The sequence below is a fragment of the Poecilia latipinna genome, unplaced genomic scaffold (assembly GCF_001443285.1).
Source record: "Poecilia latipinna isolate Pla-1442-1.1 unplaced genomic scaffold, P_latipinna-1.0 Scaffold2561, whole genome shotgun sequence".
In the NCBI taxonomy this organism is placed as follows: Eukaryota; Metazoa; Chordata; class Actinopteri; order Cyprinodontiformes; family Poeciliidae; genus Poecilia; species Poecilia latipinna.
The window spans coordinates 18,632-45,789 of record NW_015115177.1 but is presented as its reverse complement, the minus strand read 5'-3'; the positions used below and the strand labels follow the sequence as shown (position 1 = coordinate 45,789).

Below are 27,158 nucleotides of genomic sequence, written 5' to 3'. Positions count from 1 at the left end.
CACTTGTAGGGCACCCCCCTCTAAGCTCAAGGCGACTTGAAGCGCTGTCTCCTCTGGGGACCAGCCACCCAGTTCGGCAGCCATCTCAACCTGGAGAAGGTAACCATCCAGTGCTGTCTGCCCGTTATAACGCGGGAGCTTGGGTAAAGTTGGAAGGTGACGCCGTTGGGGAACCTCCTCCCAAGTAATCCTCTCCTCCGACTCTTGCCTTCCGATGGTAGGTGGGGAAGCAGGGACACGGGCACCTAGCAGCCTCAACAAAGGCCGCCCACGGACAGCGCTCGCTCCGTCTGTTCGGCTGCTGCTGGCTCGAGTGTTCCCCGCGCTTTGCTCCTCCGTGCTCCATTCCTCCGCCTGCCTTGACAAAGGCAATTTGCTGCTTCTTTTCCATCTTTCCGAGCCAGGCTGCTCCTCTGTGAAAGCGAGTTCTTCTTCCAGTTTGGCTAGCAGCCGTTCAATGTTCTGTAACGATGTCATTTTCAGCTATCCCACTTCTGACACCAATGTAACCTCCGTTGAAGGCTCAATGAAGACACACACGGAGTCGGATAGCCAGAACATTCACACTTTTAATGGCGGAACACACAGGTCTTTTCATTCGGACAGATGGCCTTTTCGCTCACGGTTCGGCCCTCTTCTCTGCCGCTAAGCCTCATGGGAAAAACACATAACAACATAACAGTACCCTTTAACTGCTACAATATTGACCGAACTCAAACGATGGTGGGAGGCTAATGCTAGCATGCTAGCTCCCGAACAAACAAAAAACTCACCAGTTCCCACTTCAAACCGTGTGATCGCTAGAACGTTTGACTCAACAATCGCACGTCTGTAGGTAAAAAGACATACAAGTGGTGGTGCTGTGGTGGCGCAGGGGCCAAGCACAACCCATATATCGAGGCCTTAGTCCTCATGCCGGTGGTCGCAGGTTCGATTCCCGGCCTGGCGATATTTGCCGCATGTCTTCCTCCTCTCTTTCCTGTCAAACTACTTTCTAAAAGCCAACAAAACCTTAAAAAAAAGGCATACGAGTGAATGATGGTACAATAAACATTTGATAAAGGCTTTGACAACAACGCTGTCAGACGTCTGACATGTGACTTTAAAACCACGCGAGAACAGAGTGTTTCATTCTCTCTTGGTTTATTTTGTGCTGAATAAATTAAGGAAAAGAGGATTTTAATTTTTAAATAAATCTTCAAATAAAAATAGGTATATTTTTACAAAGGGAAACTGTTTTGGTTGCCTGAGCTTTATAGGTTTTTCAGATTTCTGTGCTGAGGTAAACTTCAGAAATCAAGCAGCGACAGCATGAGGGAACGCGCAGAGGCATCAGTGCTGTGATTGGTCCGCGTGCCCAGCTTTGTGGCCTGTTAAATGCATCAACTATAAACCATCTTTTAGGAATAAAAATATGGCGCAACAGAGACTCTTACAGTCCGACTCATTTTTAAAAAAATTAATAAAATAATAATTATTTTATTTATTATATATATATATATTTTTTTTTTTTTCAAAAAACAAAAACAAACAACGCTTAGCCTGGTGGGGGGGCAAGTATAGCTTGACTGGCCACCATGCGTATAATACACTTGGGAAACCCTGCAGTTACTGTATGTTAAGCGTGAGTCCCAGTCAATTCATCCTTAGTTTGTGAAACTACATTGAGTTTTTCCCACTCAAGTCTAATGGTGCATTCACATCATCCCTGTTTAGTCTACTTTTACTTGAACTCTAGTCAAAGTAGACTACGAACTGGACTTTCTGGATCAAGAAAGTCCAATTTGAATGGGAAGTTGTGAATGTGTAATTTAACTTTGAGTTTCATTTTTTGGCCCAAAAATGAAACTCTGGTTAGGTCTCTGTTTGGCTGAAGTGAACTCTGGTGGGGTTCAAATGCATTTTTGAAAGCCAAGTAGACTGACTGTAAGGGATGGGTAAATACAACTAAAGCAAACGTGTGTCGTGCGCTAAAAGGAGCAATGGTTTGTGCTCTTTAGCTGAAAACAAAAGAGAAATCCTACAACTGCTAAAATCTGACACAACTCCCTTACTTTAAGCTATTTTGGGAGGGAGTTGCACTATGTGTCTTGTTCAGAGGTTTTTGTGTAATTTCCCCTAGTGGTTTTTGGTGCAGCAACATCACAGGTAAGTGGATAAACATGTTTTTCAAAGCTTTTTGTTTGTTTGACACAGTGCAGTGTAAAGAAAATGCACCAGCTGAAATGTAACAAGTCTGCCGGACTACTAGGTGTGAAAACACTAAGTTACAAACTCAAGTTCCCATTTCTGAAACTATGACCGAGTAGGATCATAACATTTTCCTTTAAGAACAAAAAACATTCAAAAGCTGCATAAAAATAATGACAATTATCCTTTCTGTTTTTTGACCAAGGCTCAGCACTGAGGTATATGAAAGGCATGTGACCAGTTTTGACATCCACAAGAAATTTATGTTTACCTTTTAATATGCATGATGTATTTGTACAGATTCCTTTTGGGTTTTTCCTAATCTCACTGCATGAACAAATGTGACATTTTTGTTTTCTTGCAGCTCATCACAAAGTATATATGAAGAAGTGACAGACCTGGTACATGTTGGGAGTTACAAGCAAGTAAGTCCTTTCTTCACTTTGTACCGCACCTCTCCCTACAACCTCCGTTCCCACGTGATAGACCCTGTGTACAAAGGGGGGCCTAAGTTGTGTGCCCAGGTCACCCCACTTCCTAAATCCACTTTTGAACCATGTGAAGATGAAGGAGCTGTTGACAGTGAAGGGGCAGAGGGGGGCGAGGAGTGGAGTTTGGAGTGTCTACGAACTACTCTTACAGGAGACATCACAGATTACCTATCCCCATCAGCGCTGCGAGAGACTTTCAACAGCTCACGAACTGGTGTTTGTGAAGACCGACCGCTGTCCATGACTGATTTTGGTGACAGCTTGTTTGAGTATGAGCAAGCTGAACAGGACTTTAAAAAACTTTCTATGGAACTCACAAAACCTAATGAGGCTTCTGAAAAAGGATCAGCAACACAAGAAACTAAGAGTGAACAGCTTGCTTTGCCCACATCAGGGTTCACAGTCAGGACAGAATGCACGCGTTCCAAGCAAATGGCCACAGTAAGTGTGGATGAAGTGTCACCCCAACTTTATAAAGTCCTGTATGGGTATGGTGTTGAATCCATGGATTCAGAGGCTCAGGATCTCTCTGTAATAGCTGAGAATTCACCCCTTCAAGCAGTCAGAAAAGATGAAGTTCAGGCAACTCATAGCCTCACAAAGGGTAGCATAGAATTAGAGAGAGAACATTTTCACTCAGTAGATTTTGTTTCAGGCATATCCAGGGTTGAGTATAGCTTTGAAAAAGCAAAGTCACTCAGAGCACCATCTCTACCTGAGTATGAATCAATGCCTGGAATAATTTCTGACCTTCAAAGCTCACCTGAGTGTTCTCCAGATACTGTAATACTCCTAAGCGAGTCCAGGGCCTCCTCACCCGAGTCCGTCTCATCGGTAAATGAGCTGAATTTACTTTCCCCAGATTCTCCAGTGCCACAGTTTAGACCCTTATCCCCACTTCCACCACCTCTCTTATCATGGGAACTTGGAGAGGATGGGACTGCAGCCCCAAGGTCAAACCATACTCCTTTGCTCTTAACATCGGATGCAGAAGAAAGACCATTAAGACCAATGGTTTCAAACAGAAGACCAATCAGAAGTGCAGTATCATCAGTCAGTGTCTATAGTGGTGAGCAGTCCATGTCACCGCATTCATTAACTTTTAACATGGAGGACAGAGCATCGTCTCCTGAGTCCATTATTTCTGAAACTGTATATTCACTTTTTGAACCTGATTATTATGGTTTCCATAAGGTCACCTCATTATCTCCACCAGACTCTCCTGCCCAACATTTTAGACAATCTCCTTTTCAGTATGATGGTATGTCATCTTCACCAGAGTCAGAAAACTGGCCTGATCCAGTTTTTCTTGGAGACCACAGTTCCAGATTATCCGGCCCTGGTACAGAAACCAGCTCAATGTCTTCAGTGCTGTTTCATCATAAAGACCAAGCTTTATCACCTTCTCTTGTTACATCTGGAGATGAATCTGTGTCAGCAGAATTATCAGAGATGTACACAGCTTCCTCCATTAAACCAGCAAATATAACTTTGGCTTCCAAAACTGGTGATCACCTGCTAAAATCATTGTTATGTGATGCACAGAAAAATCAACAATCACTAACAAAGTTGCAATGTGAAAATGATGATGACTGGGTTATTTCTCTGCATAATGTTGAAGAGAGATCTGTTTCTTCAGATTCAGTGCTTGAATACAGGCCGATGTCACCACTGTCCACACTGTTAGACATTAGAAGGCATTCTCCTGAATCAGACACAGTTGATGAGTGTCTGTACCCAGATTTTCCAATACCACAGTATATGTCCTCTGCACATCATGCAGTTCTAGGAAATTATTACGCATCCTCAACAGAATCTGTATTGTCAGTTGTTGAGTACAAAGCCATGCCTTTGTTGTCATGTTTTGAGGATACGCCACTATCTCCTGAATCTTGTGGCTCTGAGACTGATTATAGATTATTGACTTCTCCTGAAACAGATCAAATTCTTCACAAAGAGTTTGCACTTGAATTTGCACAAACTGTTATTCCAAAAGAATCGGGTCTTGGTAAATTTGAAACAACACAAAGAACAGAGACGGAAGAAAGGTCGGCCAGACTAGTACAACAAAAATCATCCCAAACAGAGTCGCTACAAGCTGACGGTACAGAGTCAGACCAAAACATTGCTCCACCCCTGGAAAAAACAAAGCTTCTGTCAACTGATGGCAGTAAAACACAACTATCTCCAGTTTATTCAGAGGCAAAAAAATCAAATGTGAATGTTAAATGTGTTACATCAGTTAGAATGAAAATGTTCGGTGAGACATCCTTACCGTCTTTGTCTCAACAACCTACATCTGAGGATCTTAAATGCTCATTACTATCAACTTCAGACACACTTGAAGAGTTTTCAGCTTTCTGGCCTGCAGTCAAAACAGAAGAGCCTCCATTAGGCTACAGTTTAGCTTATGATGCAGAGCCTTCCAGGATAATTTCTCAAATCCATGATCCTCAGTATTCAAGAGAAACATTTAGAAGCAAAGAAGGAAACCATCAATTTTATGACACATTGTTGGACTATAATCAGGAAAATTCAGAAGCTATTGATGATCAAACCAATTATTTGTCAGTAGAAATGTACAAAAGGTCATTATCACCTGACTCTGAAGCGCAATCCCAGCCATCGTCACCTGAATCGCTAATGCTGCAAGAAATGGTAAGGCCAGACTCTTTTCTGTCAGGCAGATCTGCAGGTAGTCACCAAGCCTTAACACTAGACTCCCCTATTCCTCAGTTCCAGACCTCCTTCACAGATGCTTCAATACATGGTGTCAGATCAGGGTCACCAGAATCAAGTTTGTCAGATCTGGAAATAGAATTAGGTTTAAACATTTTATTTTTTGAGGACAGACCATCATCTCCTGATTCAGTATCATCTGTCAGTGCAAATAAGACACGATCAATCGACTCTCCTGTTCCCAGTTTTGAAATGTTGTCAGAATATTTTATAAGAGAGATATCTGACCGATCTTCATTAAATGATTCTGTCTACTCAGCTGATGAGTATGGATGTGTCTCTTTGGCAACAATACCCTTTGAGAACAGACCCCCATCTTTGAATTCTGTTGATGAAAACGAACCTCATTCACATGAATCTCCTGTACCGGAGTTTGGACAAAGCTCATTAGAAACTCATTTAACACTATGGGAGAGATCCTTTTCACCTGTTTCATTGTGTTCAGATGCAGAGTACAGTTTTGCGTCAATGGAATCATTATATGGTGAAAGGTGGCCTTCATCTGTAGATTCTGTTGACAGAAACTATCCTCTCTCAACAGAATCCCCCATTCCTGAGTTTAGCCTATTTTTAACAGACCTCCATCCTCAAACCACCCTGCAGGGATCTGTGTTTACTGTTTCAAGTTCCTCAGACATGCATTATGGGTCTGCTTCTCTGGAATCATTATTTGCTGAGAGCCGACCTCCATCCATATGTTCCTTTGAGGAAGATAGGTCACTTTCAGCTGAGTCACCCATACCAAAGTTTGAACGAGTTGTGCAAGACTATGATCTGTCTGCACAAGGTAGATATTCTTCACCTGTTTCTGTTACCTCAGATATAGAGTATGGCTGTGTCTCTTTAGAATTGCTATTCGATGCCAGTAGATCTTCTTCAGTAGATTCTGTTAATGAAACATACCTCTTGTTACCAGAATCCCCTATCCCAGAGTTTAGCCAGGTTTTACTGGACCCCCATGTTTCAACCACTCTGGATGGATGCCTGTCTCCTGTTTCAGTGGCTTCAGACATGCAGTCTCGACCTGTCTCTTTGGAATCATTATTTGGTGAGAGCCGACCTCCATCTATCGATTCCATGGATGAACACGGGCCACTTTCACATGAGTCACCCATTGCAGAGTTCGGAGAAATTCTTGTAGAATCTGATCTGGCTTCACTTGAAGGGCATTCATCGCCTGTTTCTGCTATGTCAGATATTGAATTTGGGTTTGTGTCTATAACATCAGCATTTAATGAGAGCAGACAGTCTGTTATAGATTCTGCTAAGAAAAGCTGTCCTGCTTCACTAGACTCATGCATTCCAGAGTTTGAACACACTTTAGTAAAAGTTAATATGAACACACAACAGAGATCCTTATTACCCAGTTCAGTTCTTTCAGATCTAGACTGTGTGATGTCAGATATTGAATATGCAGAATCAGATGTAGACTTATCTATTTCAGAACAGAGACCTGACTCATCAGAATCACAAGCATCTGAGACCATGGTGATAGTACAGACCAATACTTCTACTTCTTTAAAGGAAATCAGGGTACCAGTCTACAGACTTGTTTTTGATGCAGAACTTTGGAAGCTTATCTCTCAAGTACGAGATCCTCAGTACAGTGGGGAGACATTCTTTAGTAAAACAGGAGTTTTTGAATATGTTGGCACCAGAACTGAGTATTTTCCAGAATCCCCTGTAGTAAGAACAAGCGAGTTGGAGGATAATATAAGGTCAGGCGATGCAGAATTAGAATCCAGATCTTTGTCTCTTTTGGAAATGACTACAAGTGCTAAAACATCGGATTCCAACTTGTGTCTAGATTCTCAAGGTCCCATATTTTCCTTTCAACACCTCAACATTTCTCAGTCTCTGCTAGATTCACCAGCATCAACTGTGTCAGATGAAGGTTCAGAATATTGCATGCTCACAACTTTCAGTGAAAGCACACATCATTCAATGACTTCAGCAATATCTGTTGATTACAGGAGTGCAATATCACATGATTCACCCTTCCCAGATTTCAGGCCTGCAGTATCAGAGTCAATTACAGCTTATTCAGTAATACCAGAAGGTGAATGTCAGACCTCGTTACTTGATTCAACTGTAAGTCAGTTCAAAGCAGAAGAAACTGAACGTTTTCCCTCATTTGTTGGATTCAGGTCAGAATCTCCTCCTTCACACTTGGAGTGTGCTCCTCTAATAAGTATATCGAGGCAAACTGAAAGCATACCAGATGCATTTGAGTCAGAAGCCAAGCTTCAAAGGAGACCTTTGTCATCTGATTCTGAGTCAGAGTGTAGGTCTATATCACCTGTGTCTCTGACTTTCATTTTCAAATCAACATTCCCTGAATCTGTTGGTTCTCCAAATGAATTCAGAGTGCTCTCCCCAGATTCTCCAATTCCAGAGTTTAGGAAAGCACTACAGGAATCCATAAATAGATGCTGTGAGCTTAGATCTTCTTCCCCAGAGACAGTGTCATCAGATTTGGAGGTGGAAATGAATTGGGGGGTGACGTGGTGTGAGGAACAGTGTCTATCTCCTGACTCTGTAGCCTTAGGTAGTGAATACAAAAATCTTCCAGCTGATTCTCCAGTACCTGACTTTAGACAACTTTTCTCAGTTGCTCATGTTGATTACAGTTGTTACAGGGCATCATCACCTGAATCCAATCATTCAGATTTGGATTTTGCTCCTTTCATTTCTCAGCTGTTTGAAGATGAAGTTAAAGAAAGACCAAATTCCCCAGAGTCAAATCTGTCTTTGCATGAATACCAACATTTATTCCCAGACTCACCAATACATCAATACACACACACAGAGGAAAACACATTAATATGTGGCTCTGCATCTCCTGTGTATTCAGATGAGGAGTTAGAGATAGAGTTTTGTAAGTCCTGGCTTATTGAGGATAGAGGAGCATCTTCTGGTTCACCATTTGAATCTGAATTCAGACCAGACTCCCCCATTCCTGATTTTACTCAGGTGCTACAAGAGTCCTCCAATTCACACTTAGCTTTAAGTTTTTCATCCCTAACCTCACTATCTTCAAATGAAGAAACCAATTTAGAATTGGACATATCTGTGCCTTGTCTTTTTGAAGGCCGAGCAGTAACTCCTGGTTCTTCAATATCACAAGACGAATTGAGGCCAGACTCGCCCATTCCTGAATTTACACGTAATCGTGCTGAAATATGTCACATGAATGTAATGTTTTCATCTTCTGAGTCATTGGCTTCAGACAAAAATTTGGAGATTGATTTGTGTACAACTTGGCTTTTTGAAGACAGAGCGACATCTCCTGGTTCAACAACATCCAAAGAAGAGTTTGATGCTCTTTCATCAGATTCTCCCATTTTCACACTTACTCAAATACCAGAAAAATCCATAGTTTCACTCTTTGTTTCAAGGTCTACTTCACCAGAATCAGTGTATTCAGATTTGGAAATGGAATTATCTTCCTCTCTGATGATAGATGATTGCCCCCTATCACCTCTATCCCTAACACCTCAAAGTCAATATGGATTGCTTTCTCCAGATTCACCTGTTCCTGACTTTACTTTTCTGGACTTTTCTGACAGTCATCATAAGAGAAGTTACAACAGGTCATCATCAATTGAATCAGAGGCTTCAGAAGTTGAATATGCCCCTTTAATTTCACAGACTTTAGATTTTGAGGACAGTGTAGAATACTTCCCATCAGGACAGTCAGATGATGAGCTTGGATGTTTGTCTCCCAACTCTCCTTTACCTCTGTACCCCATAGCCTTATCTTCCAATGTAATGGTCAGATACAGGTCCACTTCTCCTGAGTTTGAGTTCTTGGAGGAAGATGTGGAGACTGATTTGTGTATGACTTGGTGTTTTGGAGTCCGAGCAGAATCTCCTTGTTCAAGAATATCCAAAGAAGAGCTGAGACCACTTTCGCCAGATTCACCTATTCCCATATTTAGGCAACAGGACTCCATAATACCTAACTTGGAACTAAGGTCCACGTCACCTGAATCAGTGTTTTCAGATTTAGAAATGCCGTCAGAGTTTCCAAGCTTAACTGAAAGTAGATCTTCTTCCCCAGAATCTTTAACATCAATCAGGCTTTCACCTGATTCTCCTCTACATGACCTGGTGCAGCCAGTGTTTGAACTACCCAAGGCAATTTTTAGAAGTAGGTCGATATCCCCTGAGTCAACTTGTTCAGAGGTTGAATATATTGTTTTAAGCCTGGGGTCATTATTGTATGACAACAGACAATCTTCTCCAAGTTCAGGAGGTGTTTCATCTGGTGATGAAAACCGGGCACAGTCTCCAGACTTGATAAGATCTGATTACAAAGAAGCAGTGCGAGAACATGTTATAGTAAATGTTGGCTATAGATCACCGTCCCCTGAGTCTGTTGACTCAGATGTTGAGTATGCTTTAGGTGAACTTTTGATAACAATGGGATTTGGTGTTGAACATAGGAAAGATTCTCTTCTGTCGATAGAGTCACAGATTCAAGACAGGTCATTTTCAACTGAGTCCATACCAGAATTCAAATCCATGTCACCTGGTGAATTGATGTCACTTACAAGCAATAGAAGTGAATCTCCAGAGTCAATTGAGGAAAACACAAGATTATCACCAGACTCACCGCTTCCTTCTTTTACTCAGAATGTACTTGAGACTGTAATACAGGAAACATACACTAGGGCTTCATCCCCCGAGTCTCTGCTGTCAGATACTGAATATTACTTGGTATATTATTCATTTGACAAAGGGCTTGAAGACAAAAGAACAGTGTCACCTCAGTCAGAAAGGTCAGATATTGAATATCCTCCTGAATCTCCAGTATCTGATTTTACTCAGACATTTGTGGAATCTGCTGTGATTGTAACAAGCTATCCATCAATAGAATTTTCATATTCTGATGAAATGTCACAGTTATCAATACCATTTTATGCAGAAGCGAGGACATATTCACCAGAATCATTGGAGTCAGAGAAAGAAGAGCATTTAGCACCCAAATCATCACTGGTTGAAACCAGTGATTGCACTGTTTCAAAAACATCAGTTGAGCCTTTCCCACCTGCCACTGTACCTCAGTACAGTCTTGTTTATGACGCTGAGCTATGGAAGTTGATTTCTCAGGTACGAGATCCTCAGTATGCAGGAGAAACCTTTAGTAGTAAAACAGCTTTCATGCAGTTTATTCGTAACAAAGATACACGTGAAAGGAATGTTACAAATAATCAACAGGACAATAGAATAAAAAACAAAAATGACAAAGATCGATCATCTTTATTAAAACATTCAGAAGTTACTCATCAGTTCTCTGCTACAGAAACAAAAAGAGCAATGAACAACACACAACTGACAGAATCACCACGTCCAATGATTGAACACATTTTATCAGGAACAGCTCTTTACAAGCAGCTAGAGCTTGAATCATCAGAGACACAGTTGTGGTATAATCCTTTGCTATCTACCTCAGTATCTGACAAAGAGAGCAATAATCTCTACAGATCTCCAGAATGTCTCAGTCCAAATTTACCGGAGGTGGAAGACACTAGAGTATCACCCGAATCTGCAAAATCTGTCAGTGAATTTGGGCCCCTCTCACCAGATGCCACATTACCAGAACAGAGGTTGGCATTGTCCGAATGTGTCAAGTATCTCAGAACTACATCATCTCCTAAATCTAAAGCTTCAGATCTTGATTTATTGCAACTGAATCCAGACTTTTTAGAATTCAGGCCTTCATCTCCAGAATTTGCTCTGTCTGAGAATCAGGATGAGAGTCAGAGGCCTTTGTCATCTCAGTCACTGCCTGAGTACAGACCTGTGTCTTTCCAGTTAGCCATGTCTGACCAAAGAGCATCAACTCCAGAAACCGTTTCAGAATGGGTTCAGAATAGGTCACTTTCTCCAGACTCTCCCATCCCTCAGTTTGCTCCGATACCGCAGGTTTACCCTGTGAGGCATTTCATCTTAAGCTCCTCCTCAGATTCTGAATCCAGTGATTCTGCTGATATGTCAGATGGAAACACTAGCCGACCCTCCTCACCTGAATCCATTTCATCCATCAATGAGTTCAGTTGGTTATTGCCTGATTCGCCAGTTCCTGAATTTATGAGAATTGTATCTTCTTATTTTATGGATCCTACTTCCTATGATAGATCACCCTCACCTGTGTCTTTGTCATCAGACTCTGAGTTTGTAGCCTTACCCGTTGAATGTTGGACTGATGATAACCCCAGACCTCTGAGCCCTGCAAGCCTTGAATCTGAGAAGACATTTTGTTTTGATGATGAGGTCAGTTCAGAGGTTTCACCCCACATGAGTGATGATGTGTCATCATCACTCATTAAATCTGCTAAAGAACATTGCCCTCATCTGCAACAAATGACAGAATCCAAGTCAAAATTCTGGATATGCAAAGAAGAAATTTTCCACAGATCAAAAGCAGATGAAGATGCCAGAGAATACTTGTCTCCAAAGCCATCAACAGCTAAAGATGCAAAACAAAAGGAAACAAAGACCCAACAAAAAAGTGGTGAAGAACTACAGGGCAAACCAGGCCATCATAGGGTAAGACATAGAGCATGAGAATGAACCAATAACCTTTTGATAACTCAAAAACAACACACTGCTTTTAACTCAGGACATGCCAGGCTAACGCTTTAGGAACAGGGGCCTTTGATACTTTGAAGGAGTTTTGGATCTTTTTTGGGTTGCTAATATTACTAACCACTTCCTATTTTCCTCTGGTTCATTTTTGTTTGATGATGAAATACTGCAACATTTTCTTACACTAGCATAACCAAGTCCAGGTCTGGAGAACTAATATTCTTTAACTTAAATAAATCCCCTCTCCATCACACCTGAACCAAATGACTGAATTGCCATTTGGTTCAGTAATGACTCTTTCCTTTGCTTCAGATGTGTTAGAGAAGGGATGTATCTAAAGGTTGCAAGTCCTCAAGGACTGGACTTGGGCCCCCCTGGCTTAGATATACATTATATAGGTCTAACTGACTGATGGGTGATGGAAACAATACAAGTTTAATTTAAATTGTGCAGTGGCACTAATGAGTTAAAAGGCTCATGTCTTTCAGAGGTTCACATAACCTCTGTGCAGATGTAATAAACTTACATAAATAATTTCATTCCAGGTTCCCCCAGACTTTCGAACATTTGATACCCAGAGCAACCAGTTTCCTGTCACAGCAGCAACAAATGGTGGCAGTAAAACTACAGAGCTGTTCTTTGATGATAAGCCAATCACATCAGATCCCATACTCCCACCTGACCAGACTTCATACAACACACACCGAACTGTTCCTCCTGTACTGTCTGTTCTTGAGAAAGCTTCAAGTTTAAAGTCCCATGTGTCCAGACAGAATCCAGACACATGTGACTTTATGCAAGTTCAGTCCAATGAACCTTTTTCACCCAAGTCAGATGAGTTTTTGCTACCAACTGATTATAAGACAATATTTTCAAGTCAACAAGCCTTGGGAGTTTCTGAATGTGGCCAAGCATTCTCCGATGATTTGAGTCCAGTGTCTCCGGTGTTTAGTGGTCCCAGCTCAGCACAATTTGCCTCTCAAGATACCGTCAGCGAAGAGTCAGAAGTCACCAAAGACTTTACATTTTCTCTAGGCTTTAGGAGAGTCCTCTCTGAATTCGAGAGAACAGCATCAGAATTTGAACCAAACACTACAACCAACCGACAAAAGATATCAAGTGAGGTTGCCAAGTCTCCACATCCATCAGATTCAGAGCTAGAATTCTTTGACTGCCAACAAGACTTTTTTGAACCAGAAGATGTGATGCCAGAAGATGAGATAACTTATTATTCTGAGCACTCTCCAATAAACCCAAGAAGTAGTTCAGATATGGGCCTACTGAAAGTCCACCCTGAGCACACCACTCAACGTTTTCTTCAAGTAGAACCTAAAAGGCAACTGTCTTCTGGCAGTGAAAGTCTTGGTGAATTTGCTTATGATTCAGATGTTTCACGGGAGTGTTCTGCAGAGAGTGGCTTTCCCATTTGTGAGCAGCTTCTATCTAGAGATCAAGCTGGGTATTACGATGATGATGACTTCCTGGGAATGGTAAGAGGATGAGCATGAGCACTGGTTTCTGACTTGCCTAGTTTCAGATTGCTGCTGCACACAAGATGTAGAAAAAAACCTAGATTGATTTTATGAAACTGATGTGCACAAGAGCATAAACTTAAAAGGCAAAGATGTTTCTGCTGTGAAGAAGTATTTGCAGTTGTTCACTTTGATGCACAGTTGAGATTAACAAGCTGCTCTGAAGAGTTCTACTACATGCACCACTGTTTGCATCAATTGGTGTGTGCGCATGTTGTTTCCCCCCTTAGTGTCAAAAATGAAAACACTGAATAGTTCATTTCTTTCTCCCATTTGACATTTCAATTCATCATCATGAGCAGTAGATAAGCTGGCTCTTATTGCTGCATGTTTGTTTTAGTTGAACATTGTTGCTTTATTGTGCCTTCTCTTCATCTCACATCACTTTTATGTACAGCATTTTGAATTTATTTCCCTTACAAGGACAGAAGAGTGTGAGGTTAAGAGAAAAGCCTAAGCATGGGTTGCCTGTAGCAGTTTGTTGTAGTACTACTGTAGAACACATGACATTCACCCATGCTGGTTGTGTGCTGTCTCCAGGAGATAGCAGAGGAGCTAGGAGCACTGTCCTCTGATAGCTCAGAGGAGGAGGTGCTGACCACCAGAGTGGTCCGACGCAGAATAATCATTCAGGTAACATAAAAGATGATGCAACAACACAAGGAGGTGGAGTGGGTGGTCGGGTTTTACAGGTTCTTAAAAGTTTTATATAGTGAAACTGAACTTTCAAGACAAAACATTTATTGTAACAATAACTAGTACAACATCCCTCTTAAGAAAAGCTTCTGTCTTTTAAAATCTAAAAATGTTTTCAGTGAGGGTAAGGTCACTGGAAACCATAAGCATACTCTCATAACTTTTCAGTTTAAAGAATAAACAGTTTTCCACTCACTAAAGAGATAATTAAAATGTAACGAGTGATGAGAGCTGATTACCAATAAAACCAAGGGTTTATTATCCACTATCAAATAACTGCTGAATAACTAAAGCAGATTAAAAAAAAATTCACTACCAAGAAAAAAAAATGAACACATGAACTATAATTTAAAGAAATATTATTGACCAGGAAATTAACCACCAAACTTGAGATCCAATTGCTGTTTTAACTTTCATAGAAACTGCATGAGTCTCACAGCCTTGCCTGAACCCAGGCAGGACAAGATCATCTTAGATAGACTGCCACCAATGGTATTCTGCAACTGATTTGTTTCTGCAGGCGGATATACTGCCAGACATTCCACCACAGACTGTGACTGAAGAGAAATACACTGATGAGCATGGCAACATGGTAGTGAAGAAGGTAAGAAATACAAGACAATAACAGAGGCTCCAAACAGTAGGGTGCCGACCCTCTCACCGTAATTGTCCATTTGCATTCATCATCACTAGATCACGCGGAAGGTGATTCGTAAATGTATGTCTCCGGATGGGTCAGAAACACAGGAAGTGAGCATTGATGGCTCCCACCAGGAGATGGTGAAGGTAGAGGAGGGAGATGCTGTGTCCAGAGTGGCAAAGAGAACTGTGCTTCACAGCAGGGGGGACCAGAAAGAGGTGGGTCCCATTTCCTGGGCATATATCTACAGTTGGAATAGGATCCTTACATACACCAAATAAAACAACGTTTTTTCTGAAATTAAATCAGATTAAACTTTGTGTTTAGGGTTTGTTCCAATGAACACATTGTTTTTTATTTGCTAATTACAGATCCACCCACAAATTATCTATCCACCTTATTCCTGGGAAGCTTACTGGGGAAACGATTATGGGTCTTACTTCCGGCGCCCACCGGAAGTAGCAGTATTTCACTGTAACTTTTTGGGTTTTTTGCTAATCTACATACATGATAGAAGTTACAGCTCTCTTTTCGGTTAAACTTGTTCACGGACACACCGTCTGCTATCAGAGAGCTGCTCAGTACAGAAGATCGTAATTGTGAGTTTAATCTCAGGGAGCGACAGAAACATGATCATTACATTTTGTAACAGAATGACTTAGCAGAGCTGCTAGCAGCTCGTTTCTCTGAAGAACTGACAGTAATAAAAAGAAAAGCAGAGAAGCTGGTCAGAGATCTGAGCTGCTATTAGCGCCAACGGTGTAAAACACCAGAACTACATATTAGCTTGGTGTGATATAAATTTTATTTTCGTCTGTATATAAAAAATAATAAAGTTCATGATCTGAGTCTTGTTAAGGAAGATTTTTCTGAATTAGTTAATTTTGGAAAAAGTTTGGCTGTTTCTCTCTTCCTTTATGATCCCGGGTCGTCTCATGACGGCCACGTGTTGGCACAGAGAAAAACAATGCGTATTGACGTCACAGAATTACAGCGTTTAATCAAATAGAAGACAACACATAAAATTACAACAGAACAACAGAGACATACCTGAGACAAAGAGGATAGTAAGAAAAAAGGCAAAGACGCGTCTTTGGAGAGTGCTGATGCAAAAAAAAGCTAAATAAGGCAGCAATCTGATTTGTTACTCCTGTGTACAAACTTTTATATTAAAGGCGTGTTTTCCCTCTTTAATATACTCAAATAAGGCGTACCTCTGTTTGACCAACTGGAAGCTATCTTGGACCCTCTTAAAAGTTAGAACCTCCTTACAATTTGCTTCCAAGATCAAAAGCCATTTTGTCCCCTTTGTTTAACAAAAGGAGAGGAGAGCTTGTCCTGAACTCCTGCGGTTTTAAGGCCATCTGGGCAAAGAAAAACATAAGAAAAGTATTTCATAGATAACTGTGAAATCTGGAGTCTCTCCCGCTCTTCTCCTTACATAGATTCTCAGGAACAAACTTAAATTCGGTAATTTAGTTCAGGGTTATCTCCACAAACCCAGTTTTGCTCTTCTGCACTCAGCACCTCAAAAGATTGAGTCCTGCCTTAAACTAAAAAGTGGTTCATACAATCAACAGAATAGAATGGAGTAAAATTCCTTTTTTAACCTATCCAATATAACATTCAATCCTAAGTATAAAAGTTAACACAATCATTTTCCAAAACCCCTTTCACCATAAACCTGAGCAATTTTCTAATACTAAGTAAAACATTTTCCATCACACCATTTCCATTTGAATCTGATATAGTCACAAATAATACAATTTTCAAATACATTCATCATTTACTAGATTAGTAATTCTAAATTAGATAATACAATTTTCATTAAAAAACATGCTATTAGTAACTAAGAAAAATGTCTTAGAAATTAAATGTTAGTGGTTTTAACATTTTATGTTGTATTCAGTTTTACACCATCCCAGATGTTAGTTTTGGAAGACTTTTGATCTTCCGTGAACCGAGCAAACTTCTCTCTCCTGCTCATCCAAGTGATACTGCCTCCCTGCAGATGCTAATTTTATGGCCTCCTGTCCCCTGATAACAACAGGAGCCTCAGTCAGAGTTCCCTTTTTGATCTCTATTTTCGTTTTGTACTTTGAATACTTACCCATCAATAGGTTAGTTTTTAAATCATTAACACAAACCTGTTCAATTTGATCAAAATGACTCAATATACCTTTTACACATGCCGGAAGATTAACTGTATTAAACACTAAAATAATCATTTTTCCTCAACAGTCTTTATCATTATGTTTGGGCCAGGAACATTTTTTATAAGAAAATAAAATATCTGAGCTCATTTAGTCCATCACAACCAGAATCTCAAGGTTCTCCTGCTGAGTGTCGCTGCAAATGAGTGGAGAAATGACCGCAGCTGCTGCGCTCGGTTCTGGTTCCCACTGGACCAGAACCGAACCGAATCCCACATTAACCTGTTATAGAGAGCAACCTGCCACTGGAAAGTGTCTGCCCTTTCAAAGCTTGGGTAGCCGTTGTTCTGTTCGTGGCTGTACTTCAATAATCAGACCAAGTTAAATTTGTGGCTGCAACAACAGGTGTGTCTTGAACGTGCTTCCAAAACAAAGGCAGTAGTTTTCATCACTTACTGACAGATAAGGAAACAAAAAGAATTTGGTTAAAAATTGTAAACTTGAAGAGAGAACCCAAAATGCTTTATGTGTGTTCATTTCACTGTGTGGATAGAAAGCCAAGGGAAGAAAACCCGCATCTGCAACTGAGTCAGTGAAGTAGCTAACTTTGCTAGTGTGGGTTATTTACGGCCATTTCTTCAAGTCACCATCCCTCCCCGCATTAGCTGTAGCTAGCGGTAAAATAATATTGCCACATGTAAGCTGTGATAGCTGGAGTTCCCACATATTTTCTAAGATAAAACCTCTGTGGATAGCCGGTTAGCGAGTTGCTAACATGTAAACAAATTGCGGTTCTGGTTAGCAGCGGAAGTCGCGCCCATAAATCACGCAAAGCCTCATGGGGTCTAGGAATAAGGTGGGTAGAATTGAGTGGTGCCAAAACATGGACTGTGTTTTAAGCCACTTTGGCTGGTTAGGGGGTTAGGGTTAGACAACAAGAGAAGACCCCTTGTTGTCTCATTGGGAGAGCCATTTGGACCCTTTGTCCTTAGATGTCTTTAGATGTTGATTCAGTATTTTTACATAATGGTCTTCCCATCATGATGACATCTATTTTATGAAGTACACCAGTTCCCCTGGGACAAAACAGGTCCACACCACGATGCTGCCACTCTCTTGAAAACAGACACACGTCTGTTTTTGTTAAGCAGACATGTGTCGACTGGTTCCTCTCTGGACTTTTATTTTGAGGAATCAAGGCGGATGGTCCATGCTCAAACAAAGACAATGACAATAAGAATCTGTAGCAAGACTTCAAAATTTCTCTTCACAGACACTCTCCATCCAATCTGACAGACTTTAAACTAAAGGATGTCCAATAATGTCAGTCTGTAGACCAGGGGTGTCAAACTCCAGTCCTCAAGGGCCGCTGTCCTGCAGTTTTTAGATGTGTTACAGGTACAAAACACTGGAATGAAATGGTTTAATTACCTCCTTCTTGTGTAGATCAGTCCCCCAGAGCCTTGCTAATGACCTAATTATTCTATTCAGGTGGTGCAGCAGAGGCACATCTAAAGGCTGCAGGGCAGTGGCCCTCCAGGACTGGAGTTTGACACCTGTGCTTTAGAAAGAAACCCTAAAAAGAGCTGCAGTCAAAGGTGTTTCTACAAAGTTTTGACTCAGGGGGGCTCAAAAAGAAAAGCACACAATGTTTCTTAGATTTTTACATAGGAAATTTACTGACAGTGAAGTTCCATTTTCGTTAAATTGTCATAATGGTGGCCAACCATTATGCATATAATGGTTGGTCACTATAGCCAACCATTATATGCATAATGGTTAGGGTTAGGGGAGGGACGGGGCAAGGAGAACCGAGGGATTTTATTGGATAAGCCCAATGTCCATCAATAAAATCAACCAGTGGGCCTTTGCGGTCGATAAAAATATTTAATATACTTAAAAAAAAAAAATTATGACACCCTAGGGCCGCCCCATATACAGACTGATGTCCATCAGTCTGCACTCCAGACGGCCAGTCCTCCCCTGGACAGAAGTTCAAACAGATGCAGTTTTTTTTCCTGTTCAAATTGTCAACCCGCCACAGTGGCGGTGCGTACGCGCCACTTCAGACTTTTACGTGGGTAAAAGTCTGAAGGCGCTGCAGGCTACTCTGAGCGCCTTCAGAGAAGCCACCATTTGGAGAGAAAGGGTTGTTAATTTCCACCCCTGGCTGTGTCCCTCGGAAATTCGATCTATTACTGTGTTTAACTATCACATGTTGAAGTTCCCCAACAGTTCTTGGTGTGTTTTTGTTCTGTCTCCAGCTGACCTTTTCCGAACCCCTGGCTCTGGGTGCCACCACAGTGTCAGAGTTTGAGGTGGAACCTATTCAGGGTCGAAAAGTCAGCAAAGTTGTCAAGACGACCGTAGTCAGGGGTGAGAGGATGGAGAAGCAGAGAGGAGACCCCTTGTTGTCTGCAGACCTCCCCTCAGCCCAGGAGGACTTTGAAAAGGTCAGCGTGTTCAGATGGAAAAGTTGAGATTCTGATCTGCTTGTTTTCTTATCTGTGCAAGGTGTGATGTTTTTCAGTTACCTTTTTGCTGAGCAGAAGTTTCTCTACCTGATGTGTCTCCTCTCCCTCACTCTTCCCCTCCAGGCATTGAGTTATGCTGGAGGTTTTGGCAAAGTGCTGCTGCCTCATGTGGTAGAGAAGGAGATGGTACAGGAGGACGGTTCTGTGGTTAAAAGGTTGGGCTATGAGCAATACTCTGAAGACAAGCTGTTAGCCACAGGCATGGTGTGACTTCCCCTTCATACCTTCAGTGCTTAAACTTTGCTTAATAAATGCAAAGAGTAAAGTTTTGGCTCTTGATCTTACCATTTGTTCCAGTTTTGAACTAACTGATCAGCAATAGCTCTTGGCTCAAGATACAAATTCTATGAAAAACTAAACTCACTTATAGGCACATTCTAAAGGTTTTGCTGTAAGTCTGCTGTTCTGTCAGAGCTTCTACCAAGGAGGTGTGTTACTGCATACTGGAGCAGTATTACATGTCACGAAATGTGTCCGATTTTGAAGAGAGCCGGACAACCATAATATTTAAATGTGGCAAGTGTGGTGAGTATTTGGTCTACTTGTTCAAGACAAATAATGGCAAATAATTCTGCTCCTCAAAGAAGGAAAACAGGGTTTGTTCCAAGCTTGGTTTGATCTGAGTGGAGAACTTCCCAAAGGAGCACTTAGCCGTCAGAGCCCTAAGATTGTTAGAAGCACCTTGTTGGTCAGCAAGGTACATTTTCTTTGAGATCCAGAAGACACTTGATGTTATGGGGTTGTTGTGGTTGACACGTATCTTCAGTGTTACAAGCAGGACTGCTATGATGGTCACAATTTGTAATAATCCCAAAGGAAAATAAATGTAATTCAAACTATTAAAGATTCATCAAGAAGTTGTTATAGATGTTGATGACTATTGCAAGGATCAGTAGGGTGTACCTGAAGAATCTTCAGAGGTTCCGTCACAAAACCAGCCTTCTTTATCTGCTTATTGGACTTTTTTAAGTCTCTGATGCTGCTAAACTAACCCAACAGATGATGGCAGAAGAGAATGCACTCTCCACAGGAGGCAATTTTTCTGTAATCATTGAAGGATCTAAGCTTCCTCGAAAACTCCAATCTGCTCTGTCCCTTTCCACTCTTAACCCTAACCCCAACGCAATGTTGGACTCCATCAAAGCTGACTCAACAATTCTCTTCATGGTGTTCATAGAGGGGATCTGAAGATGCAAGTTGTGGAGAGAAATTTATCTCATGAACCTTCGCCAGTAATTCATGGCTGTGCATCAATACACAGTCTTTGTGTTTGAAGTTGGGTTTTGTGGTTGGGTTTTGGGGCAAATGTTACAGGTCCTGGGTGTCAGAACTGCTGTAACAGAGTTGACACAATCTGAAGAGAAAATAAACCAGGAGTCAGCAATGACGACCAGCGCTGTTGTTAACATCCAGATTGCGTTTGAGACAAACCGGAAGTCCATCCCAGAACCAACCTGAGAGCAACGCCCCCCAAACAAAGGTTCCGCTTCGTCATTACTGCTCCTGTCCCCACCTCAGGAAAGCACTACAAATACACACAGATTAACATGCCGAACTGCAAATGATAAAAAAACAAAAACAAAATACTGTGGTGGCATTTTTAGATCCACCACACAAAGGTTGGGTTCATAAGAGACCATCATTCGATGAATTCAGTTAATCAATCCATCAGTATTGATCCCAAAGGGAAATGAACCAGAAAAATTTCTGCAGCCAGAATCTTCTTCATTTCAGCATGAAAATCAGCAATGCTCTGCATAAGATGGGACTTTAGTTCCATTAAAAATAATATAGTAATGGTTTATTGTCTTTGTATCTATATTAGAAACATAAAATAGAGGAAAACTGCTTTGGAATATATAATCAGTTAATTCCTGCTATGTGTGTATCAAGACATTTTCTAAAATGTCAGCAGTATTGTCTGTGCTCCAGTCTACCTTTAGTCTCCATGGTAACCAATGAGAGGTAATGTGCAGTATGTCCAGTCATTACTGCACTAAGTCAGATGTTCATCACAGGCAGACTTCCACTACTCGGCTAAAGCGGAGTCGACTTTTCATTTACCGCTTTTTCCAACTTTGAGAATGTTTAGTGCACTTAGTTTTTACTAAATTAATGTTTCTGGTTGATTTCTCAAGCACTTGGCTCTTTTAGAAATTATCAGTTGAATAAAGTTTGACATCTTGTGTTGAAGTTTTAGTTAATGACTTAAGAATTCTTCAAGCAGTTAGACATTTACTGTGGTTTGCAAAAGTATTCATACCCCTTGAACTTTTTCCATTTTTTGTCAAGCCAAGACCATGTCAAAACTTGATGAAACTTGGCGTACAAGAATAAAAGAACAAAATAAAATACAGGCAGTTAGAACAAGATATAAATTCAATGTGTAAGGCCATGTAAATTATAATATCAAAATTAGAATGAGGAAAATAAATACTGGAACACCCTGCGACTTTGCAAGTTCTCCCACTTAGAAATCATGGAGAGGTTTGAAGTTTTCATCTTGGGTGCTTGTCCACTGTGAGAGACATAATCTAAAACTCCAGAACCTTGATACGCTCTTCGTGGAGCCACTCCTTGGTTATCCTGGCTGTGTGCTTTGGGTCATTGCCATGTTGGAAGATCCAGCCACAAACAATGAGCATCTTCAATACTCTACCTGAGGGAAGGAGGTTGTTCCCTACAATCTCCCCCCAGTCGAGACATGGCCCCAGTCAGTGTAGTCGTCCTGTCCCATGTGCAGAAAAACACCCCAAAGTATGATGCTTCACAGTAGGGATGGTTTTTTGGGATGGTACTCATCATTCTTCGTCCTCCAAACACGGCGAGTGGGATTAAGACCAAAAAGTTCTATTTTGGTCTCATCTGACCATATAACTTTCTCCCAGGATTCCTCTGAATCATCCAAATGGTCATGATTCAGAGGATCATGATCCAGAAAGATTATAACCCTGAAAATTCAGGGTTATAATCTTTCAAGTGTTTGAGTTTTATTGCAGGGGGGAGTTTAATTTGAATTTAACTTGGCACTTTAGAAATTAACTTCCACTTGGTGTAGCATTAACTTACGCTAAGTAGTGTTGGTTAGTGGAACTACTGTTTAGGATTAGCGGCAGTTGGATGGAATGATGGCAACAGTGGTTGACGCCATCATGCCTCTGGTCTAAGGACATGTAGTGTGAAACACTTTGAGGTCTTCAGGACTTAAAGCTTTATACAATTTCATACTTTAGGGTTAACACAACTAACGTTTTAGTTTGTGGTGTCCCCACTGATCACATGATGTATGGCAGCAGATTAATCAAGTGAACTTTTTAGTTTTGTTGGAAATCAGAATTCTGGAAACCAAAAATTTTGTACCAACCTCAAATGGTAGAATCAAGATTGTTGGGAATCCGAACTCGCATCTGTGTTTGGTTTATGTAATTATTAATAATTGTAATCAATAACTTCTTGTCAATTAAATTATTAATGAAATTAAATATTCTTTAGTTTTTAACTTATGATTCCAGGAACTCTGGAGTTATAAGTCAAACTCATTCTTTCGCAAAGGAATGAATTCAGACCAGCAGAAGATCACTGACGCACTGATTTCTTATCAAGTCTGAGGATTTATTAATACAATAGCACAACTTTGCAGCTGAATTATTCAGCAAATAACCAATTTCTTTAACTGGCATGCAATTTAGCTAAAAGATAAAAAAGGATACTTTGGTCTACAGCACTGTTGTGCTGCATTTGTGGTTCTGCAAAATTGATTTTTCTTTTTTAGGGAGCTTTGAAGTTATTTTCCAGTATTCCATGTCATTTTGCCATAGTTTATTCATTAATCTGAATTGATTCCTATTTTATCGGCACGACACAATCAGCTCAAGCAAGCATACAAACGCTTGCTTGAGCTTTTGTATGTTTTTACAAAAGCATCCAAAAGCCTTATTTTAAACGCCTAATTCATGCCAAAAATGGAACAGTCTCACTTTGAATCGATTGTCAATCAGGCCAAAGCAAATATCCCAAAAGGCAAAAATTGATGGAACAAAAAAATGAAGAGGCCGCTTTTCTGTCAGTTCTCCAGTGAACACTGTGAAGGTTTTGAAATAAATGTTCCTAGCCAGCAGGTTAGAAGAAAGAGTCGGAGCTTTTGTGTCTCAGCTGCAGGTTGACTCTTATCTGATCACCCCAGACTTTTATGACAGAATGGATTTTGGTAGTGATGTCTTCAGCACAAGAAATGCTTAGGACTTAGTTCTGATCAGTTTTTGAATAACATTGGATCAGAACAGTTGTCATTCATTTAGTTCCACTCAGTTGTGGTAAAAAAAATATTCCCAATTCCATTTCTGCTTACCGAATCAGGGAAATAACATGCCGTTCCATGTTTCCCTCCAGGTCTGTGTGTTTTCAGGGCCTGACCTGATCTGACTATCTGTCTCACTCCTCTTCATGTTTGCTTGCTCCTGCAGAAGCCAGATGTATAAGTCACGCACCCAGAAGAGGACCGTGGTGAGGGATGCCCAGGGGAAGCATGTACACCTGGAACGTCTGGACGACACCCCGGACGCTCTGCAGCCCGATGCCCTGCAGCAGCACTTGCACCACCTGCTCCAAAGGTACTGTGAGGATGACCAGGAGGAGGAGGAAGACGAGGAAGAGGAGCAGGAGAGCCATGACTGAACCCTTACATCTTCCAGTGAAACTTTTGGTGACGTTCTTTCTCAGAGTCAGATGTTCTCCTCTCCAGTTGTTGGTTTGTAGATTTCAGAACATGATTTGTCTTTAACAATATTTATTTCCATTTGCTCTAATTTTGACCAAAGAAAGCACCTCTCAAAGTTTTAGATCTTTTATTTCATAGTGTTCAGCTGCTCCGACGTGTTGGAGGTTCAACTCACCAACATGATGTTCATGGGCCTCTTCTTCAAGAACTCTTGTAAAGATTTATACATAAAGAAGATGAAAGGAATCAACCCTAACCCTAGCATTTAATACAGCATGAAAACCTGCTGTACATGTCCTCATATATCTGGAGAAATTACTCATAAAATTACTGTTCCATGGAGATAATAAAATGGTGATGGTGTGTGTGTTTCAGAACCAAACCTATATGATCATAGCTTTTATCTTCATGCATCAACCCTTATTTCAGTTTAAGTCCACTGTGTCACATTGTAGCGTTGTAGAGCCTCGTCTGGCATGTGACTGTAAATAGTGTGTTTATTGAAAAAGAAAGTAGTGATGAGGAATGTGTCAACGCACCTGGAGCACCTCTCCCCACCCCTACGTTCTACTACCTATTACTGAGAACTGTTGCATGTTCTCAGCACTTAAAAGTTAGATTTCCAAACTTTTAACAGAGAAAAACCTAAGTCAGATTTCTCTGAAGACAAGTTTATGAAGAAACTGCTGAATGGAATGTTGAAGGGTTGTGTGAGGTAGTAATCAGTAGTCATTACTACATGTGCAGTAAAGTGATGTTTTATTAGCCTGGCCATCGCGTTTGATTCTTATTTCCCTTCAGTGCTCATTTTCATTTCTCCCATAGACCAATCAGCAAACAGCAGAAATAGTGACACTGTTTTAGAATTGTAGTCCATCTGTAGTTTCAGCAATGGCAGCGGAGGAAGAGAAGGAAGCCGTTCAGTCTGTCTTGATCAGCTTTCACATATTAACATTAACAGCTGTATTGTTCAGCTCTTCTCTCTTCACAGTGGAAGATGGTTGTTCACAGCACTAGCTGGAAAGCTTCTTAGCATAGAACTGACATATGTCACGGGCAAACATTAGCAGTTGGGTAAAATTGAAAACTTCAACACAGTCCAGGAAGCAATCGTGTCTCAATAGCCAGTCAAGAGCCTCTGAACGAAGCGAAGCATAGGTTTTTTGTTTTGTTTTTTTTACCAGGATAGCAATTTATCAACATGAGTTTGCTTAGAAAGACAAATTAACAAAAGCAAATAATTAACAAAGCAGATTTCAACTTCTAGGTTCTGGTGTTCCTTCAGTTTCTGCAAACCCAAGATGCTTAAACCCTGAGGAAACATCTTTAAATATAGGATTTTTAGAAATGCTTGTCTGAACTCGGATTTTAAATTCCTTCTATCTTGAAGGCAATGAAGAGGGCTGTGATTCCAACGAGCTGCAGGTAATCTGTTGACGTTCTCCTGAGTAGTCCTGGGCCAGGCTGTACACCTCACTCACCTCCAGCAGCCAGTCCAACAGTTTATGCAGCCTTTTACCTTATTTTACATAATATTATCACCACAACAGTGGGCAGTGGAATTCTTTAAAACTAGCTTTGTTGTTTTTGTCTTCTGCTTCTTTATCTGCTGTGTGTTTGGCGCCCCCCTCTGCCTGGGAGCATTACAGGCACCCTGCGACAAAATGCATGTTATGCATTGTTTTGAAGTGGACAGCAGAGCAGACTCAGGAGGTTTGAATCAGGTTCTCTGAAGCAAGTTGAGCTCAGACGTCACTAGGCAACATTGTAATAATTATAAAATGTGATCCATTTCACTGCTTGCAAAGCTGAACATCTGCTTTTCTATAGAAAATAGTTACAAGCGGCTGGTATCAGTCCGACTGATCAGCTGAGACTCGTTTTTCAATCTATATAATCATGCTACAGGTAGCAGCAGAGGGACGTAGGGGGCTAAATTGTTAGTTTGACACTAAATAGATTTAATTTTGACTGAAGAACAGTTTTGATTTTAGATGGTCTTCTTTATATCAGCTTTATTTATTTGATTGTCCTGAAATGGCCTTTGTGACCTTCTTAGGTCACAAAGGTGAGGCACTGTTTGTTCATTCAAAAAGCAGCCGATGTCCAGGCTCTTTCCAACACTCCTGCATGTCATCACAAATCTTTCCTTTCTTATTTATTCCCATCATTTTTAGACGTGCAGCGCCTTGAGCTGACAGTGTGTGTTTGGATGTGTGTTTGAAAGGGTTCAAAAGCTGAATGTAAATACTGAAAATTGACATGGTGTGTTTTTCGTGCTCTGGCTATTTAGTTTTGTTGACCAGACTGATTAGGTGCAGTTTTCACTTCATGTTTTACTTTACCACTGAGTGTGATAGAATGGCAGAACAAAACTTGGTGTCCAAAGCAACTTGATAGAAGCATCTTGTTTCCATGGTGATCTCAATATATCCATATTAACAATGCAAGTATCTATGCGGGCATGTATGACTGAATTATTCTTAAAATAAATGCACCTGAAACGTCAAAAGGCATAGCAGCTGCAGTGTGTACGTGGCAAAACAATAAACTGTACGTGTGCCCAACAGGAAGTGATGTCATTATTTTTTAACAGCAGGATGCAGGTCATTATAGAAAGAAATTTACTTCTTTAAATGTTATCCACTCTTATGACAGAAAAGTACTAGAAAGGTCTGAATTATATTTTGTTTCTAATTGATGAGCATTCAACTTGACATATTTCCATTTTGTAAGACTGGAAGTCTGACCTGCCAATTCCAATTTTGGCAAATACAAGGGTGTGTGGAGGGACGTGTTTTAGAGCTTCTGCTCACTCACTAATCTGTTAAGTGGTAAAAGCCACAGGGAACAAGTTAAATATATGAATATG

The 27,158-nt window shown here is 40.8% G+C and overlaps 2 protein-coding genes and 1 long non-coding RNA gene across 21 annotated transcripts in view; all 3 read left to right on the top strand.

The window, feature by feature from the left end:
* The window catches only part of ank2b (ankyrin 2b, neuronal), a 100,318-nt gene extending 74,804 nt beyond the window's left edge, over window positions 1-25,514 (top strand). For 16 of the 19 annotated variants that reach the window (XM_015020285.1, XM_015020271.1, XM_015020276.1 and 13 more), the window contains 7 exons: window positions 2,555-2,615; window positions 14,087-14,179; window positions 14,763-14,846; window positions 14,936-15,100; window positions 19,300-19,488; window positions 19,633-19,724; window positions 24,033-25,514. In XM_015020285.1, coding sequence (XP_014875771.1) covers window positions 2,555-2,615; window positions 14,087-14,179; window positions 14,763-14,846; window positions 14,936-15,100; window positions 19,300-19,488; window positions 19,633-19,724; window positions 24,033-24,243 — 895 coding nt within the window. In that variant the 3' untranslated portion in view covers window positions 24,244-25,514. The remainder of the gene's footprint in view (window positions 1-2,554; window positions 2,616-14,086; window positions 14,180-14,762; window positions 14,847-14,935; window positions 15,101-19,299; window positions 19,489-19,632; window positions 19,725-24,032) is intronic. The other 3 variants (XM_015020274.1, XM_015020277.1, XM_015020278.1) reach the window with 3 other exon arrangements.
* Window positions 7,537-14,080, top strand: LOC106938316 (uncharacterized). Its single transcript, XM_015020288.1, has 2 exons — window positions 7,537-11,975; window positions 12,560-14,080. The coding sequence occupies exons 1-2, from the start codon at window positions 7,908-7,910 to the stop codon at window positions 13,514-13,516; spliced, it is 5,025 nt and encodes a 1,674-aa protein (XP_014875774.1). The 5' UTR covers window positions 7,537-7,907; the 3' UTR covers window positions 13,517-14,080.
* LOC106938318 (uncharacterized) lies at window positions 19,731-23,210 on the top strand. The gene is made up of 2 exons (XR_001422593.1): window positions 19,731-20,876; window positions 21,189-23,210. It is a non-coding gene; the product is annotated as an uncharacterized LOC106938318 (long non-coding RNA).
* Window positions 25,515-27,158: the final 1,644 nt, after the last annotated feature.

Bases quoted from the DNA above. Each gene is read 5' to 3' on its own strand.
- LOC106938316 (XM_015020288.1), top strand. From the start codon at position 7,908: ATGAATTGGGGGGTGACGTGGTGTGAGGAACAGTGTCTATCTCCTGAC. The intron at 11,976-12,559 runs GTAAGACATAGA...ATTTCATTCCAG, and splicing joins GCAAACCAGGCCATCATAGG to GTTCCCCCAGACTTTCGAAC.